The sequence below is a fragment of the Desmodus rotundus genome, chromosome 7, assembly GCF_022682495.2.
Source record: "Desmodus rotundus isolate HL8 chromosome 7, HLdesRot8A.1, whole genome shotgun sequence".
In the NCBI taxonomy this organism is placed as follows: domain Eukaryota; kingdom Metazoa; phylum Chordata; class Mammalia; order Chiroptera; family Phyllostomidae; genus Desmodus; species Desmodus rotundus.
Window position 1 is genome coordinate 120,982,366 of NC_071393.1, and position 17,433 is coordinate 120,999,798.

Sequence of the window (17,433 nt, forward strand, 5' to 3'; positions counted from 1 at the left end):
AACCAGTTACCAGACCAGGCTGACAACAGAATAATCAAGGGAGAGAGCGAAGTCCTGGGATGAAAACAGTTCAGATTCAAGTCTGAGAGCTGTCGAGATGCTCTACCTCTGGTTCCCCAGTATGAGTCGGATGGGTGAAATGGAAAAGCAGACACTCCACCGTGAGGGCAAAGTGACCACTTCCTCCATCTTCCATAAGTCCGAGAAACTCACATGTGAAAGGCAAGCACTCTTCCATGATAGCTCATTTGAAGTAAGGTCCTGTCACTTTTATGTGCTGACAATTGATTTTATAAATGTAACTGCCCTACATTTTGTTTTCTCTTGAAAGAAAGTCCAAATCATTATTCTCCTGGAATGTTCAGAGTTCTTGATAAGTGACAAATGACAAAGCAGAAATGATAAACCAAGACTAAACATGGATAAAAATCAATCATGACTTTCCTGCTTATTATCTTATAAACATCTGGGTTTAATTCAACCCAAAGATATAGTAGAGAATCAACATAGGAGCATAAAATCCATTTAAAGTAATTGATTATACAAGAGAAAAGATGACATGAATGCATACAAAGATCAGTGAAATGCTTTCTGTTGCCATCAACAGGGCACAAAAGCAGCCTTAAAGACGCCTGTGATCTGACAACACTGCTCATTCAGTCAGATTCTCAATGTCACCTATTTAACTAAAGCCATTATAGTGGCTGCCAGAAAATGGTCCAGTGGTAACTTCCACAACTTTAAATGCCTCTTTCTAACAAATACTTAAGTTGAAATATACAAATAAATGGTATTCTAAAATAAAAGTCACATGGTTGTTAAGAAAGATTTTATGACTTTCTTACACTTCAATATTAAAGAATAATTTCAGTTTAGGGAAGTAAAAACTAAACTGGGGTAAGAGGTTAGACCTCTTTTAAGGGCCAACTCTGAAAAGCCATAGAATGAAAAAGGCTTTAAAAAGATTTGTAAAAACTCAATTACTCTTTACCTTGAAAGAGTCAAGACATAACCCCTCTTCTATCAAGAACATCTCGATAGTCGATATGCACAGCGTGGCACCCAAGTGTTTGTTCTTAGGACTGAAGAATAAGTGCTTGGTCACAGCAAAAATCGTTCCTTAGGAATTTGGCTTTTATACCTGATTGTTCCTGTCTGTCAGCTGATCGAGAGTTTCAGACTGTTTCTCCAATGCTCTCTCCAACTTCTTATGCTTAAGCTTCCACTGCCGAATGGACTCCTGAGCTTTCAGTTTCAGCTCTTCTCTCCTCTTCTCCGCCTCCTGTCTCAGGGCCTCTGACTGCTGGAAGTCGAGGAGGTACTGCTCGGCCTGCTTGGTGGCGTCCTCAGCATGGTGAGTCAGCTCTGAGATCTGGAGGTCAGCATGCTTTCGCTTGGCATCACATGTCTCAAAGTGCTTCTGGATCTCCTGAAGTTGATCCAACATCTGGAGTTGCTGTTTTTCCTTGCTGTCCAATTCACGTGTTAAATTCTAAGAATAAAGCAGGTGAAATATTAGGAACGTATTCTTGTCAAAATTGGATGCATAATATATCAAAGAACTGTCTCTAATGTCACTGAAATGGGAATCATCTATATTAAATTCCGTTAGCAACCAATCTAGAAAATATAAGCCCTTTTCTACATATTTTATAATCATATTAGTTGAGAAAATTTTTTATAAAAGTTTTTTGTCCTACTACTTCATTCTCCAAAACAGGAAAATAAGTATTTTCCAATTGGCCATCGACAAAATAGAGAGAAGGCCTTTCTGATGAAAACAATGTGCATTACTTTAATAAGACAGTATTCTGTCCAACTAAAGAAATATCAGACAGATTACCATAGCAACTGTGTAATATTTCATTCCTCAAATTTTGTTAAAATAAAAATCCATGATAAGAAATGAGCATTGATGACAAAAACATCAGTATAAATAAGACTATACTTGAAAGTTCATTTAAAAAAAAAAGGGTCTCAATTAAGGATTTTCCAGCTAAATCAACATGTTATATGTTGATAAACTTATCTCAAGCTTCCTGATTCACTATAGAATAGATTTTTAAATAAACTTAAATTTTTTTGAATACTTATCTAATCCAGAAAATAACCTGAACTCTTAAAATCTAAAGCAGAGTTGGTCAATAATACATTTGGAAACCACACTAAATCATCATGATTCATACATATTTTTAATTTGAGTAGATTGGGTACAAATCTACTTTTAATTTCAAAACTGAGAGGACATTATTTTTAGATAGCATTCTATACGAGTAAAATAATATTGTAATCATTAACATTAAGACACTATTCTAAAGCCTTGGAAGGGAGTGCAAATTCAGAAATAAACATTTACAATGTGGCCCATAGCTTCCCTTCCTGCGCCTTAGTTTCCAAATACCTGGGGTGACAAAGTTAACATGACGAGGTCATGTGCCCAAATAAGATTGGGCTCAGGAGACCAAGATGCTGCTGCAAGCTACACAAATCATGAATATCACCTACATTGTACTGAGACCCCTACAAATGGAAACCGGAAGCGTTTACCAGGTCCCTCAGGCTCTAACAGCACACGTTCTGTTACAGAGCCCATTATTCCTGAACCGGGGCTTAAATAAAGTCAAATACAATTTCTCTCTTGATTAATGCTATGGTTTGACATTATGACAAAAAATATAAAAATAATGCCTCAAAAACAAGCTTCATTTTCGTAGCAACAGGTTTGCATGTGCTCAGTTTGCTAAATTCAGTGCAGTCTGAAAGAGATGAGTCACTCCTTATTTATGCAAAGGAAACAATAAACTGAGAACTGTGCACTTGTTTATGTGGAAAATTCTAAAATGAGATCAGAAAGCTCTTATTTAATACCACTATGTTATAAATCAACTTTATTAACAAGCAGTAACCAACAGAGGTACACATTTTATTTTTTTCTAACACACACTTGGAGAGTGGTTACATTTTCTCTGTGTCAGGCACATAGTCTACAGACAGGTAGAAAACAAAATATAACCAGAGACATTGTAGTTAAGAACAATCTAACAATAGCCAGAAGGGAGTGGGAAGGGGACAGTGAGGAGAGGGGATTACAGGAGCTACTATGAAGGACACATGGACAAAATCAAGGGAGAGTGGAGGCGGGGGAGGGAGGTGGGTTTGGCTGGGATGGGGTGGAGGGATGGGGAGAAAATGCAGACAACTGTAATTGAATAACAATAAAATTTTTTTTTAAAAATTTGGCTTCAACAACAAGGAAGCTAATATTCTCAATGGGGAGACAGTCACACTAAGAGCTAATTACACGGATAGTGCTAGGAGCTAAGATGAGATAGACAGTTAGCCAAAGGGGTCTATGTTCTGCAGTGTGCCGGGGAGGGTTTGTCTTTGGAGGTGACACCGTGAGTTGAGATCTAAATGAAAAGGAGAGAATAATAGTAATAATTACAACTATGACTGAAGTTTACTGGGCACTTGAGCTGTGCAAGGAATTGTGTAATTGCCTTATATGAATTATCTCTTTCAGTCCCACCATAAAACTGCAGTAAGGCACAACAGCAGGGACAAGAGCCACAGAGTGGGCCATCGGTGGCTGTTTGTGAAGAGTCGCATTTGAAGAGGGCTATGAAGACATTGGACAGTCAGGTCAGAAATCAGGTTGGGGGATGCTGAAATCCATTCCAAGCTTTCAGAGGTTTCTCAGCCTGGGAATAACATGATCAGATCCATGCTTGAGAAAGATTATTCACCAAAGGACATTATTCTAACACTAGGGTATTAAAATATTATGGCAACATTAAAAATAATTGAAAATCATCATTTTAAAGCAGGAATGAACTTTTAGAACCAATTCTTCTCTTATCTGAATTCATTTTCAGCAATCAAATTCAATGAGGCTGGCTTATAACAGATAAGAACCAATTGTGGTATTTAAGAAACAAGGAAAAAAAAAAAGAAAACTCTTGTCAGTCTTTCTGAAAACAATACAGGTGTGCTTCCATTCGGTCCCATACACATTTACGGCACCGAGCGCCCTCCCAGCTGCTGAGACACGAAGATGAGCAGGACCGCACGGTTCTACACCCTGCTGCTCTGGGGAACCATACAGCCCAGTTAGGGAGACAGACACACAGCAATTATTTTCAATAAACATAATATATATGAGCAATTCTTTCTTCTCTGTCTCAAATTTTGCCTCTCTTCCCAATTTTTAAGGCCTAATCTATACTTTCATTTCTTTTCTCAGTGTTTTTATCTGATTATATAATTTTTCTAACACTGATTCTTTGTCTAAAAAAAAAAAAGGGCCCCAAGCTAACACCATTAAGCGGTGGCTAAGGACCAAAATGAAGATATTGATAATTCAACAGTTGCTGCTGAAAGTAATAAAGCGAGAGAGAAATGGAGGGACAGGGAAGAAGGAGATAAACAGGGATCCAATATGAATGCCTATGCCAGCCAATCCCAGAACTCAAACAACAACCCACACCATTAAGGCAAGTGTGTGGCTAGCAGTTCTGCCCTCTGATGACCTTCAGTGCCTTCTTCCTTGATTAAAGAGCCCTTAACATTGGTGTTGGGAGGAAAAGGGAGTTAAGAATAAGAGGAAAAAAAATTAATGAGAGAATCTCCTGTTAATAAACAAGATCTCTCTCCCAAGCATTCACAAATAAAGCATTTTGTACTGTTGGTGGGAATGCAGACTGGTCCAGCCACTGTGGAAAGCAGTATGCAGATAGCTTAAAAAACTAAAAATGGATCTGCCTCTTAACCCAGCAATCCCACTTCTGGGAATATATCCAAAGGAATAAAAAACATTAATTCAGAAGAATGTAAGGACCCCTATGTTCATTGCAGCGTTATTTGCAAACACCAAGCTATGGGGGCAGCTCAAATGCCCATCAATAGATGAGTGGATAAACCAACTATGGGGCATCTAGACAATGGAATAGTACTTGGTCATTAAAAAAAAATTTTACCCGTTGTGCCAGCATGGATGGACCCAGAGAACATCATACTAAGTAAAATAAGCCAGTCAGAGAATGACAAATACCATATGATTTCACTCATATATGGAATCTAATGACCAAGATGGACAAACAAGCAGAATAGTAACAGACTCAGCTGGAGAGCAGATGACAGCTCTTGGGGGGCTGGGTTTAGGTGGTGGAGGGATCGAGCAAAAAGAAAAAAGAACTCATGAACATAGACAATAGTGTGGAGATTACAGAGGGGAGAGGCGTACAAGGGCTTAAATGGTATTTCTTTTAAAGAAGAAAAAAAATTTTTTCAATCCCAAATTAGGGCCAAGCCAAATGGAAATACAATCATTTGTAAAGCCTCTATTTACTAAAGAAAAATTAATGAACAAGCCACTTGTTCAATATTCCCAAACATTTAATAATATCCAAGGAAGCCCTCCTCCTAAATTCTAGGGGCAAAGTTAACTACAGACTTTTATTGTTAATGTTTACAACAGCTAGCCTGTAATTTTTAGATACACTGCATCCATCATACAATAGTCGCAGACACACACACAAGACTCCATATGCACACCTTTTAGTGTACTGCAGTAAACATGTACACTGAACATTTTTGTGGGTGTTTGTAGTATACTTATCTTACTGGAAATAAAGAATTTTAATATAGAGATTGAGTTTTTATAGCTTGGCATGGATAACAAGTTCATTTTAAGCATAGGTGTTTGGGTGAAAACTCCTCAGTTAGAAACGCAATTCTTAATTACAACATTTCTCATATAAAAACACACAAAACCCACATAAACTACAACAGTATTAGACAGACATGAGCAAAGCAAGGACCATGGGTCAGGCGTAGGTCACCAGGGCAGAAAGCCTCGGGTGCCTAGCATTGGGCAAACCTGGGAAAACAAGGACCTCGCCCCCAGAGGTAACCCTTCCACCCCTAGCATATCACTGGCCCCGTGGTTTAGACCCCCTGACATTCCATATCGCTGGTCATGTGGTTCAGACCCTCTCCTGACCTTTCCTACCCTGGCATGTAGCCAATCTTGCAGAAGACTCCCTTGGAGGAGGAACAAGGGGCTGAAGAGTGGTCTCATTCCACTCCCATGTGTGCCCCCCACCCTCCCATTGCATGACCACTCCCTTAAGCATTAACCCCTAGAGCACAGGTGGCAAACACAAGGCCCGTGGGCCGAATCCGGCCCTCCACCTTGTTTTATCTGGGCAGCACCTTGTTTCTACCCACTGGTAGCGCCAAGCTCCTTGCCCCTAGTTAAGGAGTAGTTACATTTATACAGTCCTAAAATTACATTTGGCCCTTTGAAGGCAACCACAAGGCTGATGTGGTCCCCAGTGAAAATGAGTTTGACACCCATGCTAGGGGCACCATCTTGGCCTCAGATTTGTTTCAGCTCCAGGCCCAGAAAAGCTGCAAAACCAGACAAGCAATGCCATGTCTGCCTCAGGACCAGCTGCACTGGCTGATGACCCCCTGCTCTGGCACCGACCAATCAGGAAACCATGACCTTGAAAGAACGCAGCTGGAAAGCTGATTAAAACTCTATTGAGATTCACCCCTGGGACATACTCTACAAATCTCCACCTTTAAAGCCCGTAGGATGGAGGACCCAGATCTCCCTCTCAGGAGCACACCCAGGCCTTCCCAGTCCTCCCACCCTCTTCCCCTCCTAGGCGCTTTTCCTTCTCTCTCTCCCCTAAGCTCCAAGGGCCCTTCCGTTGCCTCTGTAACTTGTTTCCTGATCCCACTGCTTCTACAGCTCACTTCTTCTATCTCTGTGACTTCCTGAATGAATTTTTGCTTATGGTTTGAATCGTGGCTCGGAATTCTTTCTTAGCTAGAACTCAAGTACCGAGGTTGCTGAACCGAGGTCTGGTCCTGACTCCACCAGTCTAACACCTGGTGCCATTTTGCCACCAATGTTCTGTCTGACGATATAGTTTCTAGAAATGCAGTACAGTAACAACTGTCTGAATGTATCAAAATGATACACTAAGACAAAAATGATGTTTAAAGCATAAGCATATATAGCTCAGCTCTTTATAAGAACAAAAGCAGTGACATAAACAAAATAAAGCTAATAAATAGCAAACAAGCCTCAAGTAGAACACCATTTGAAATAGAATTCAATTAATCATCCTTAATACTGACTCTGTGAACAAAGATGAGACTAATTCCAGCCCAAAATATGACTTTCTTAAAGCAGGGACACGAAGAAAACACTGACTGAAGAGAACAGGAACACTATATCCCAAATGAGATGCAAACACCCCAGGGAGGAAGATGACTGATTTGTACACAGGAAAAAATATTAACGTTTATGTTTTTTGTATTCATTGAAATTGGAACATTTTAGTTTCCATGTGGCCAGTTCATTGCATTTATAGATGATTTACTTTTCCCTAAACTAAAATGGACAGGAAGCTTTAAAAAGAAGCCCCAACATAGAAACTACACATTGACTATAATGTCACTAATGGATGGATATATATTTGTAAACGTGATATTAGGATTAACATGAATTCAACCAGCATTCACAGAGTGTCAACTACAAACACAAGGCTAGGTTCAAGGGCTATGAAAAATATAAGGCAAGGTCATTTCTCAACTACAAGAAAACCTGACTGCTGGCACTGTTGGGTATGACCCAATAGTAGCTGGTCCCTAACCCCCCATCTCCTTCTATATACTCACCTATTTCATGGAGGCCACAAAACCAAATGCTCAGCACTCCCTTGAGCTAGGTTTTGAGGACAAATTCAATGCAGTGTAGAGAGATTTGGCACGTGGAAGTGAGGCACGGACCACATAGTTGCTAATTTAGATACCATTTATTTTGTTCTGTCGTGAATCCCCCCCCCTTATGCTATCCTTTCCTGGAGGCCCCATCTGCCAATAATATAAACAACTATTGCATAAAATACCTAGAGCACTTCCATTTCTCACACTAAAACCTAACTGATGTTATAAAGTTTTGCCTTTACTGAGTAAACAACAGAACTAACAAGATTTAATAGGATTTCACCTGAAATTCTCAGATTCTTAATTAAGCCATGTCCCACTCACCTCTACTGGGAAATTAGCTTGATGTATTCTTGCATGTTGTGATGAACTCATTCATTCTGGTATAATTTAGGTGCTTTATGAACTGATACTGAGAGGATAACTAATCAATTTTCCACAGTCAGAAGAACTAAGGCAAGTCTCTTTGAATAAAAGAACTCAAATCAATCAAAACAAGTGTGGTAGCCCCAAAATATTCCTACATGCAGATACATGAGGCCATCACTCATTGGGATCACCTATTTAACACTTTTTTAAGTCATTATTGGTTAAAAGTAAAATATATACTTCAAATTTGTGAGTCAATTATTTTTTAACCCATGCAAAACACATATTAATAATCTTTAAAGCTGATTCAAACCCTTAATTAGTTTCGGATCAGCCACATAAAACACAGCAGTAATCAAGGCGCAAATATTCTCCCTTTAAAAATAGCCTTCTGTCTTTTCAACTGTACCAATTTTGACCACATTTATTATTATTATCTTTTTTTTGCCAAATGAAGCAGAGACATACAAAGAATATTAATTTCAAATAATAGGTTCCTCAGTCTTTCTCAGCGATTAAAAATAATTATTTCTCTACAAATCCTATGAGAACATATCTGCCTCATACAACTACAGTTTCCTTGTACTTTTTAATGAAACATAATACTAAGCTTAAGCAAAGTACAGAAAATAATGTTCAATTAATTAAATACATTCATCTCTTTGTGAAGAAATAAAATATTAACTCCTGTTTCATTTGCCATAATGTTCACTACAAGGAACATTTTTAAATACACATTTCTTCAGACTGTTTAACTTGAAACACAAGGGGGCATGTAATTAACATCCAGGCCCCAGCAACACACGAGGGAAATTCCGACCCCAGCACACACATCTCAGAGTCCATTTGTGTGTTCTTAATTCGCCTCCCACTCTAATAGACTATTAATTTAAACTCTGCAATTCTGATGTTTAAATAAAGTGGGCACCTTAAGAGGAGCAAATCTGAATATGAATAGGATAAAGCTGCTCTCCTTTAAGCAGATTGGTATTTGGGACTGCTTTTCACAGAGGTGGAACAACCTGTGGTTTCATATTTGCTGGGAATGTGATAGGCCAAAGCAGGCATCAGCGACAGACATACACATGTGTCCTGCCAACTCTGATGGCAGCTGACAGGACTCCTTGGTCCTGAAAGTACATAGTTCAACTAAAGAAATACTATTTTACTCCTAATTGTATGACATACGAGAGGAGAAGAAACTGTCACATAATATTATGACTCTACATCATTATAGAATAGTAATTTTGAACCTTTTTCATCTCATAGCACACATAAACTAATTACTAAAACTCTGCCACAAACCAGAAATATATTTTTTGCCAGTCTAACAAAAAAAGTGGTATAATTTTGATTCATTCACACCAGATGGCTATTGTGTTGGCTGCCGTCATAATTTACTTGATAATCTAAGGGAAAGGAGGTCAGTGCCCCTGACTGAATAGTTAGGTACGCACGTTTGAAAAATTCTTGCAGCACACCAGTTGAAAATCGCTGTTACAGAGCATTACAGCTCATTTGAAATGGATCATACACATTATTTTACATAACAGAACAACCTTGTGCACTTGGAAGAAATCAATTTTTCTATTTTAGACAAAAGGGGGAAAGAGAACTAAGGAAGCCTAAATGAGGCAAAAGAGCCCTATTTTTTTAAAGTAAATATTGTTTCACATTCCAACATCCGAATTATAGGGGTGCCAGAAGGAGAAGAGGAAGAACAAAAAATTGAAAACTTATTTGAACAAATAATGAAGGAGAACTTCCCCAGTCTGGCAAAGGAAATAGACTTCCAGGAAGTCCAGGAAGCTCAGAGAGTCCCAAAGAAGCTGGACCCAAGGAGGAACACACCAAGGCACATCATAATTACATTACCCAAGATTACACAGAAGGAGAGAATCTTAGAAGCAGCAAGAGAAAAGGACACAGTTACCTACAAAGGGGTTCCCATAAGACTGTCAGCTGATTTCTCAAAAGAGACTTTACAGGCAAGAAGGGACTGGCAAGAAGTATTCCAAGTCATGAAAGGCAAGGGCCTACATCCAAGATTGCTCTATCCAGCAAAGCTATCATTTAGAATGAAAGGGCAGATAAAGTGCTTCTCAGATAAGGTCAAGTTAAAGGATTTCATCATCACCAAGCCATTATTATATGAAATGTTAAAGGGAGTTACCTAAGAAAAAGAAGATAAAAAATATGAACAGTAAAAATGACAGCAAACTCACAGTTATTAACAAACACACCTAAAACCAAAACAAAAGCAAACTAAGCAAACAACTAGAACAGAAACAGAACCACAGAAATGGAGATCACATGGAGGGTTATCAATAGGGGATTGGGAGGGGGAGAGAGAGGGGAAAGGTACAAAGAATAAATAGCATAAATGATAGCTAGAAAATAGACAGGGGGAGGGTAAGAATAGTGTAGGAAATGTAGAAGCCAAAGAACTTATAAGTATGACCCATGGACATGAACTATAGGGGGGGAATGTGGGAGGGAGGGGGTGGGCAGGATGGAGTGGAGTGGGGGGGGATGGGACAACTGTAATAGCATAATCAATAAATATATCAAAAAAAAGTAAATATTGTTTCAAATAAAAGTAATGATCCCTTGTAATACAACCTCATATACATTAGGATGGCTACTATTAAAATTAAAAAGAAGAAGAAAAACAAAAAATATTGTTAGCAAGGATGAAGAGAAATTGGAGCCCTGAGAGTCTCTCTCCCTCTCTCTCTCTCTCTCCCTCTCTCCCTCTCTCCCTCTCTCCCTCTCTCCCTCTCCCTCTCTCCCTCTCTCCCTCTCTCCCTCTCTCCCTCTCCCTCTCTCTCTCTCCCTGTCTCTCTCCTTCTCTCCCTCTCTCCCTCTCTCTCTCCCCCTCTCTCTCTCTCTCTCTCCCTCTCTCCCTCTCTCCCTCCCTCTCCCTCTCTCTCCTTCTCTCTCTCTCTCTCCATGCAGATGTGCTGGCTGGTGCTTTGCGGGGCCAGCTAACCCTGCAAGCTGCATGGCAAATGTCGGCTCTGAAAAGGAAGGAGCGTGAGGCCCAACAGTGGTGAGCTGCTCAGAGGATGACTCGGCGGCTGCCTGCAATTCCCAAGGACGGTATTTTGAGTGGGAGAAGGAACTCTGGGTGCGGCCTGGGACTGGTCCTCATAGGGTGCCTGGGTTTTCCTCTGTGGTTTCTAGAGAGAATGGGCTTTGAGGTGACTGCCATCCTCCCAGATTGTGTAGCTTTTGAATAAAAGACCCCTTCCCTTTTCTCACCAGACCCCTGCCTCCAAAATTTGCCTATATGGGTGGCAGCTAGCAGCCGAACCCAACTTGCATTTAGTAACAAATTCAGAATTCATGGCCTGGTGGCCACGGAGGCTGTGCTTATACCCAAGGCCTCACCCTCTGAGAAGTGCCTGCACCCTGCAGGGAAAACAGGTTTCACAGAACTACCCCAGCCAATTCACTAACCTCATGGAAAAGTAAGTAACAACAAACCCCAGGAAGTGGAGAATGAATCAGTATCCAGACTTAATACACTATATTGCATTAACAGGAAGACCTCTACTCCGCTAGATTTGACAATTTTAGCCTCTGTCTGTGAAGTGTGGCTGCCAACATTTCTTTTCTTTGTCATCTGTTTAAAATCTGATTAAAAATGACTTAGTACTTCCAATAATACCTTATTTTATAACATGCACCTGGATAAGAAAGAAATTATTTAGATAAAAAGAAGTGCTATAGGAAATTACAGGCAGGGTAATTAAGATGACTACAGGTCTTTAAGAAGGGTTTAACAGTTGTGTTGAAGGGGGCATTATTGTAAAGTGGCCAGCTTTATATAAGTAATGCAAGAAGTTTATTCTAAAAGCAGAGTAAAAGGAAACTTCCTTCAGTTTCTATTTCACCAATCATCAAAAACAAAGTTTTCATCGATTACCATTTCTGTTTTCCACTACCCTTTCTCTTTTTAAAAGTCAATTCTGGCATTAAGTCCCAAGTTTATGCTAATGAATAATCATGTCAGTTGTCACTCAATTATCACTTTCAACATTTAATCTAAATTATGTACAGCACCTTGGGTTTTTTTTTCTTTGAAGTTCTTCATTGAATTTAAAAGTCAAATTTTTTTTTCAAGAAGAGTAAATTGATGGAAGATGGAGACTGAGATTAAATCAGGGGGAATCATTGATCAAGGATGCTTGAAATTCTTATGAATACAAATAGCCTATCAAGGTTAATGAGGTTCAACTCAGGTTTATAAGAAGAAAAAAAATGCACTTAGTATTTTCTATGCATACACAAATTTAAAATCTTAGATACAATTTGAAAGGTAAATTATGCAAACTCAAATGTAGCTTTCATTTTGGGTTTTTTACGAGCTATTTTCACCATGTTTCCCCCAGTGTAAAATAACTGCTTAAAATATACCTCCTGGACCAACAAAAACCAATGCGATTAGTGAGAAGCAGGAAAGGTCCCCCTGAATACTGACATTTTTGGAAGTTAATGCACCATTAAGGAATGACTGGATAACAATGTTAGCCTTAAAATATAACCATAAAAATGTTCTACAGCCCTGGCTGGTTTGGCTCAGTTAGGTGGAGCAATGTCCCATAACCAAAGTTTGCCAGTTCAATTCCCTCAGGGCACATGCCTGGGCTGAGAGTTCCATCCCTGGTGCGGAAGGCAGTCAGTTGATGTCTCTCTCTCTCTCTGCCGTTCCCTCTCTCTCAAATTAGAATTAAATAAACCTTTAAAAAGAAGTTCTACAAAATTTTATTTCAGTTGACAAACATTAATTCAGTGCCTAATACAGATAAGACATTGAAGGGGCACACAAAGGGATACAGAAGTAAGACCTGTTTCTTAACCCACACTCCTCTACAGTCTGAAAAGAGGTGTGTCTTTAATTCAAGTGGCTCCCAGAATGCCACAAGTTTGAATTGTAACATCAGCAGCATGCTGGTAAATGGCCCAGAGCAAAATCTGTGCACAGCAACATTATCAAAAGAAAATGTAAATACAAAATGTCAGAGTGAAAGACTGTTAGAAAGATGAAAGGGGCGGGGGGGGGGGGGGGGGGTGCCGGTAGTGGAAAGAGAGAGAGAGAGAGAGAGAGAGAGAAGGCCAAGTCCAAACATTCCCGAAATAAAGACAGAATCTGGTGAAGGATTTCTGTTCACAAGAACTCTGTTAAAGAGAGAAAGAGGGTGGGGAAGCCTGGCCATAGCCTTGAGCAAACAGTCCATTAGACATCATTGTTCTCTGATCCTGTGTTCAGCAGCAGCTTTCCAAAACCTAGGCATACGAAATTGGAAGACTGGTGCTTTGCTTAGGAGAATAGTGTTTACATATCCGTACAGTCTCCCACAGGGTCAAGGTGAACTGGCACTCTTATCTCTTAACCTCTTGTTAATTTTATTGTTAATCTGAACCAGACTCCCAGATCACCTTAATTCCAGGTCACAGAAAACTCAAGTTTCCAGATTGAGGACAAGACTTTGACACATGATGTCTTCACTATGGTAAGGATGTCAAAGCTGGGTTTGTCGTGATGACAGGGCAGCTTTCTTCTGCAGCCCCTTTCTCCTTTACTTCACCCCACTTTGAAATCCTGAAGAAATATACTCAGGTTACTTTAAGACAATGTGAGAAAGGTGCCATAAGAACATAGTGATGTGGGCAAAGGATGGCTCAAAAGGAAGGATTATAACTTGCAGCAGATATAATCCAAGAAGGCTTCAGGAAGAATAAGGTTTAGGATTTGCACAAACAGAGGATATTACAAAAACAGTGAACAACTGGGACAAAGGAAAAACAGATGGGATTTCGGAATTTTAAGAAAAAAATAAGTTGATGAGACTATGTATGACGTTCAGCAGAAGTGTTAGAAATTCAAGAAGACAATAATCGAACAAATAATAAGAAATGTGACCATATAAATGTTAATGGGCCTGGCCAACAATCTCATTTTGTGCGTCTTTTCTTACTTGTAATTGATCTCTTAAAAAAGAACTGAAAAAGATTAATTTTCATTTTTTATAAAATGTATAAGGCAATACCACATACCATACTACATAAAACTTTCTAAAAATTAAGCAGAGGCCAAATGCTTTTCAATTAAATGTCAATAAAATTCCCAACTGTTAGAGGTTAAAGTGAGTGACCCATGACATATCTCTCATCAAGTCTGCAGTAGATTTCACTTTAAGAATAGCTCGGAAATAAAGATATGCAATGGGCCTCTACGAGGTATGAAAAATCAATAAGCCATAATCAGAAATGTCACTAAATTTAAAACTGATGTAAATTTAATTAATTATTGTATTTTTGAATATAAGAAAATCAGAAAAAAAATAAATAAAACTGGTTAATTGTAATTTCTTCCAGAATGAATGATGTCTTTTTGTGATTACCTTTTTCCAAAGGCAACTGGGAAAAAATCTTTCATCATCCAAAAGGAATCTGAATTAAACTTGAGACAAACTCAAAGAATTTTCTGCATCAATTTGAAAATGTCACCTGCATAGGGACTGGGAAATCTGCATTTTAGTTCACTATTCCATCATCAGAACCTAGAATAGTGCCTGGCACATAATAGACAGTCATTAACTGTTTGATTTGTGAGTAAATGGTCAACCTTTCTCTCCAATTGTCTTTCACGTTCAAACTACACAAATAATCCAAACTGACACAAGAGAATCCCAACTCTTCCCTAACGCATGTGAAAATGTGAAAGAACTATGAAGTTAGGACAAGGGGAAAGCCAGGCACTTTAAATGAGAGCATTACTAGGTTATTATAAGTATTTGTTTAAATGCCTACATATTTGAGATCTTTTTTCAATTTATTCCACAAGTCATAAGTGGAAAGAAATGGGAAGGAAGAAAAGGAGGTACGTAAGGAGGGAAGGAAGGAGGCCAGACCAACATGTTGTTATAAACCATGGCAAAGGGGTTTTCCTACCTTTGATATTTACTAACACAGTTCTTTAAAAAAAATACTTAAAAATAATCATTTTAACACTTCTGTCAGTGGAATCAAGGACTAAAATAATATCCGTGAAGCAAACTTTAAAAGTCCTACAATTACAACTGCTCTGAGGATTTCTGATGGGTAATTGTTAAACATGTAAAGAACTTTGTAAAGAGTAGGTCAATATTTCATTATTTTAACAAGGTGAATCTTGAACCTAATCTAAAATATATTTTCCATAAATGCACTGACAAGGTGAAAGAGAAACTCGACTAGAGTCACATTAAGTGTTTCCTTTGGATTACATAAAGTTAGATGCATTTAACACCAATTTTCTACCTTTCATTATAATTTGGGAACTTCTTCAAACGTGGCTACTTACTACAACTAGAGTACAGCTTCACCAATAAAAACACACAGAGGAAGAGTGACACGTATCCACTTTCGAATGTGCCATCTATGTTTGCATAATGATAACTGACAGTAAGCCATTTCCTTTTTATGAAGTTCTCGCCTTTGATTTTAATATTTTCTGATAATGACCCCACCTGTGCTAGATAAAAGGTGAGCAGAAAGGGTAGCTGCCTAGCTGTACTTCGTTCATGGCTACATCATTCACAATTACTGTGCAACCCAAATAATACCGGCGTCACAACTCTCCCTCTATTGCAGAAGAGCTAGAGATTTGAAAACGTTTATGTTTCCAAAGGGGAAGTATCAGTAACACATTTTCGCTGTGAGTTCTGCCTGTCTCACCCCCCAAATAAATGATAATTCACTGTTCCTTCAGAAAAACGGTCCTTTCTGTCTGTAGGAAGGACTCAGTTGCTACTAGGACAAAACTATTTTCAAGTTTAATAGTTTCCTGGCTTTGAGGACAAACAAAAGAGAAATCCATAGAAATTTCTATATATAATCAGTCATCTACATAACTTTACATTATCAAGCCTAGAGTTCATAAAATATCACAATCTTCATATTAAAATTTCATTAAGCAATTCTATGAAACAAAACCAAAGTTCTTTGAATATGGCTTAAAAATAGCAAAGTCACCTCTATCTGTGCTGCCAAATGTGCTTTCTCCTTGTCTTTTCGCTCCACGCACCGCTTCACTTCCTCTAACTCAGAGGCCATTGCACTGAAGCTCAGCTGTGCTCTCAAATCTGACATCTGCTTCTCCAGATCCTCTTTTTCCCGCTCAATGCCTTGAAAGAGAAAAATGTAAAGCTTGATGGTTGTTCTTTATTCACAGGAGAATGTACTTTCAAATGGTACAAAGCCTTGATGTCTTAATATTCCAGATAACATAATCCACTTATTAACAGTGTCATTCAACAGACTTCATACTTTGCCAGTCTATTGTTTCAAATCTCATGCAGTTCTCTACCATTATTTCACTTTGATACTAAAGCAAAGTGTTATCTGATTTCTAGTACAATTTACTTCAAAAACTCCTACATATTTTTTTCCTAAAACTTTCCTTACATCCCTACATTACCTTCAAAGTCTAACAAAAACACTAAAAGAACTTTCAACTAAGCTACTCCCAACTGCGATTACTGTGAAGTTCACACAACAAAATGCTCTTCTTGCAACATAAACACACGATGCCATTAAATCTCTGATTGTGCATGACCACAAACTTACGAATTCTGGAGACTACAAATCTGGAGATTATATCCATGAACAAAAAAATTGAGTTAGTATTTAACTCAACATAAGACATTTGGTCTATGATGCATATTTTAATATAATCTTCAGAGAACACAAAGCCCCTTTCTCAAAGAGCTTGCACTCCAAGAACAGAAACAAATATAAAGTACTTCCTTGAATCTAAGATGTCAAAAATTGCAACATATAAATTTTAAACTACTATTTTCCCAGCAATTTCCTTTCAAGGAAAGATGGAAAGAAACAGTACCAACCCAAATATACAGATATTTATAAGACACACTTTAATTTTAGAAATATCAAAGTATTTAAAATATCAAATGAACCTTATATGGAAAGTACATAGGCATTTTAATAGCATGATAAGAATATTCCCAGATACTATATATGAGGGGGCCAAAAAAATGGAATTTATTTATAAAAAATTGTGTATTTATTCTTATATGTTTAAACTTCAGTCACCTTCAAAGTACTCTCCATTTGATGCAATTCACCTATTGAGACATTTTTTTTCCACTGCACAAAACAGTTTTTGAACTTGTCAATTTTGGTGACTTTTAGTGCTTCTGCTGTTTTTGGTTTCACCTCTTCCACATCGGCAAAACGTTTCCCTTTGAGGACTTGTTTCATCCAGGGAAACTAAAAAAAAAAAAAAAAAGCCACTCGGGGCCATATTGGGTG

At 38.4% G+C, this 17,433-nt stretch overlaps 1 protein-coding gene across 8 annotated transcripts in view; it reads right to left on the reverse strand.

The window, feature by feature from the left end:
- The window catches only part of CEP128 (centrosomal protein 128), a 353,654-nt gene that overhangs the window by 247,634 nt on the left and 88,587 nt on the right, over positions 1–17,433 (reverse strand). For all 8 annotated transcript variants that reach the window (XM_045201901.2, XM_045201906.2, XM_045201904.2 and 5 more), the window contains 2 exons: positions 16,135–16,286; positions 1,142–1,492 (listed from right to left, as the gene is read on the reverse strand). In XM_045201901.2, the coding sequence (XP_045057836.2) occupies positions 1,142–1,492; positions 16,135–16,286 (503 nt within the window). The remainder of the gene's footprint in view (positions 1–1,141; positions 1,493–16,134; positions 16,287–17,433) is intronic.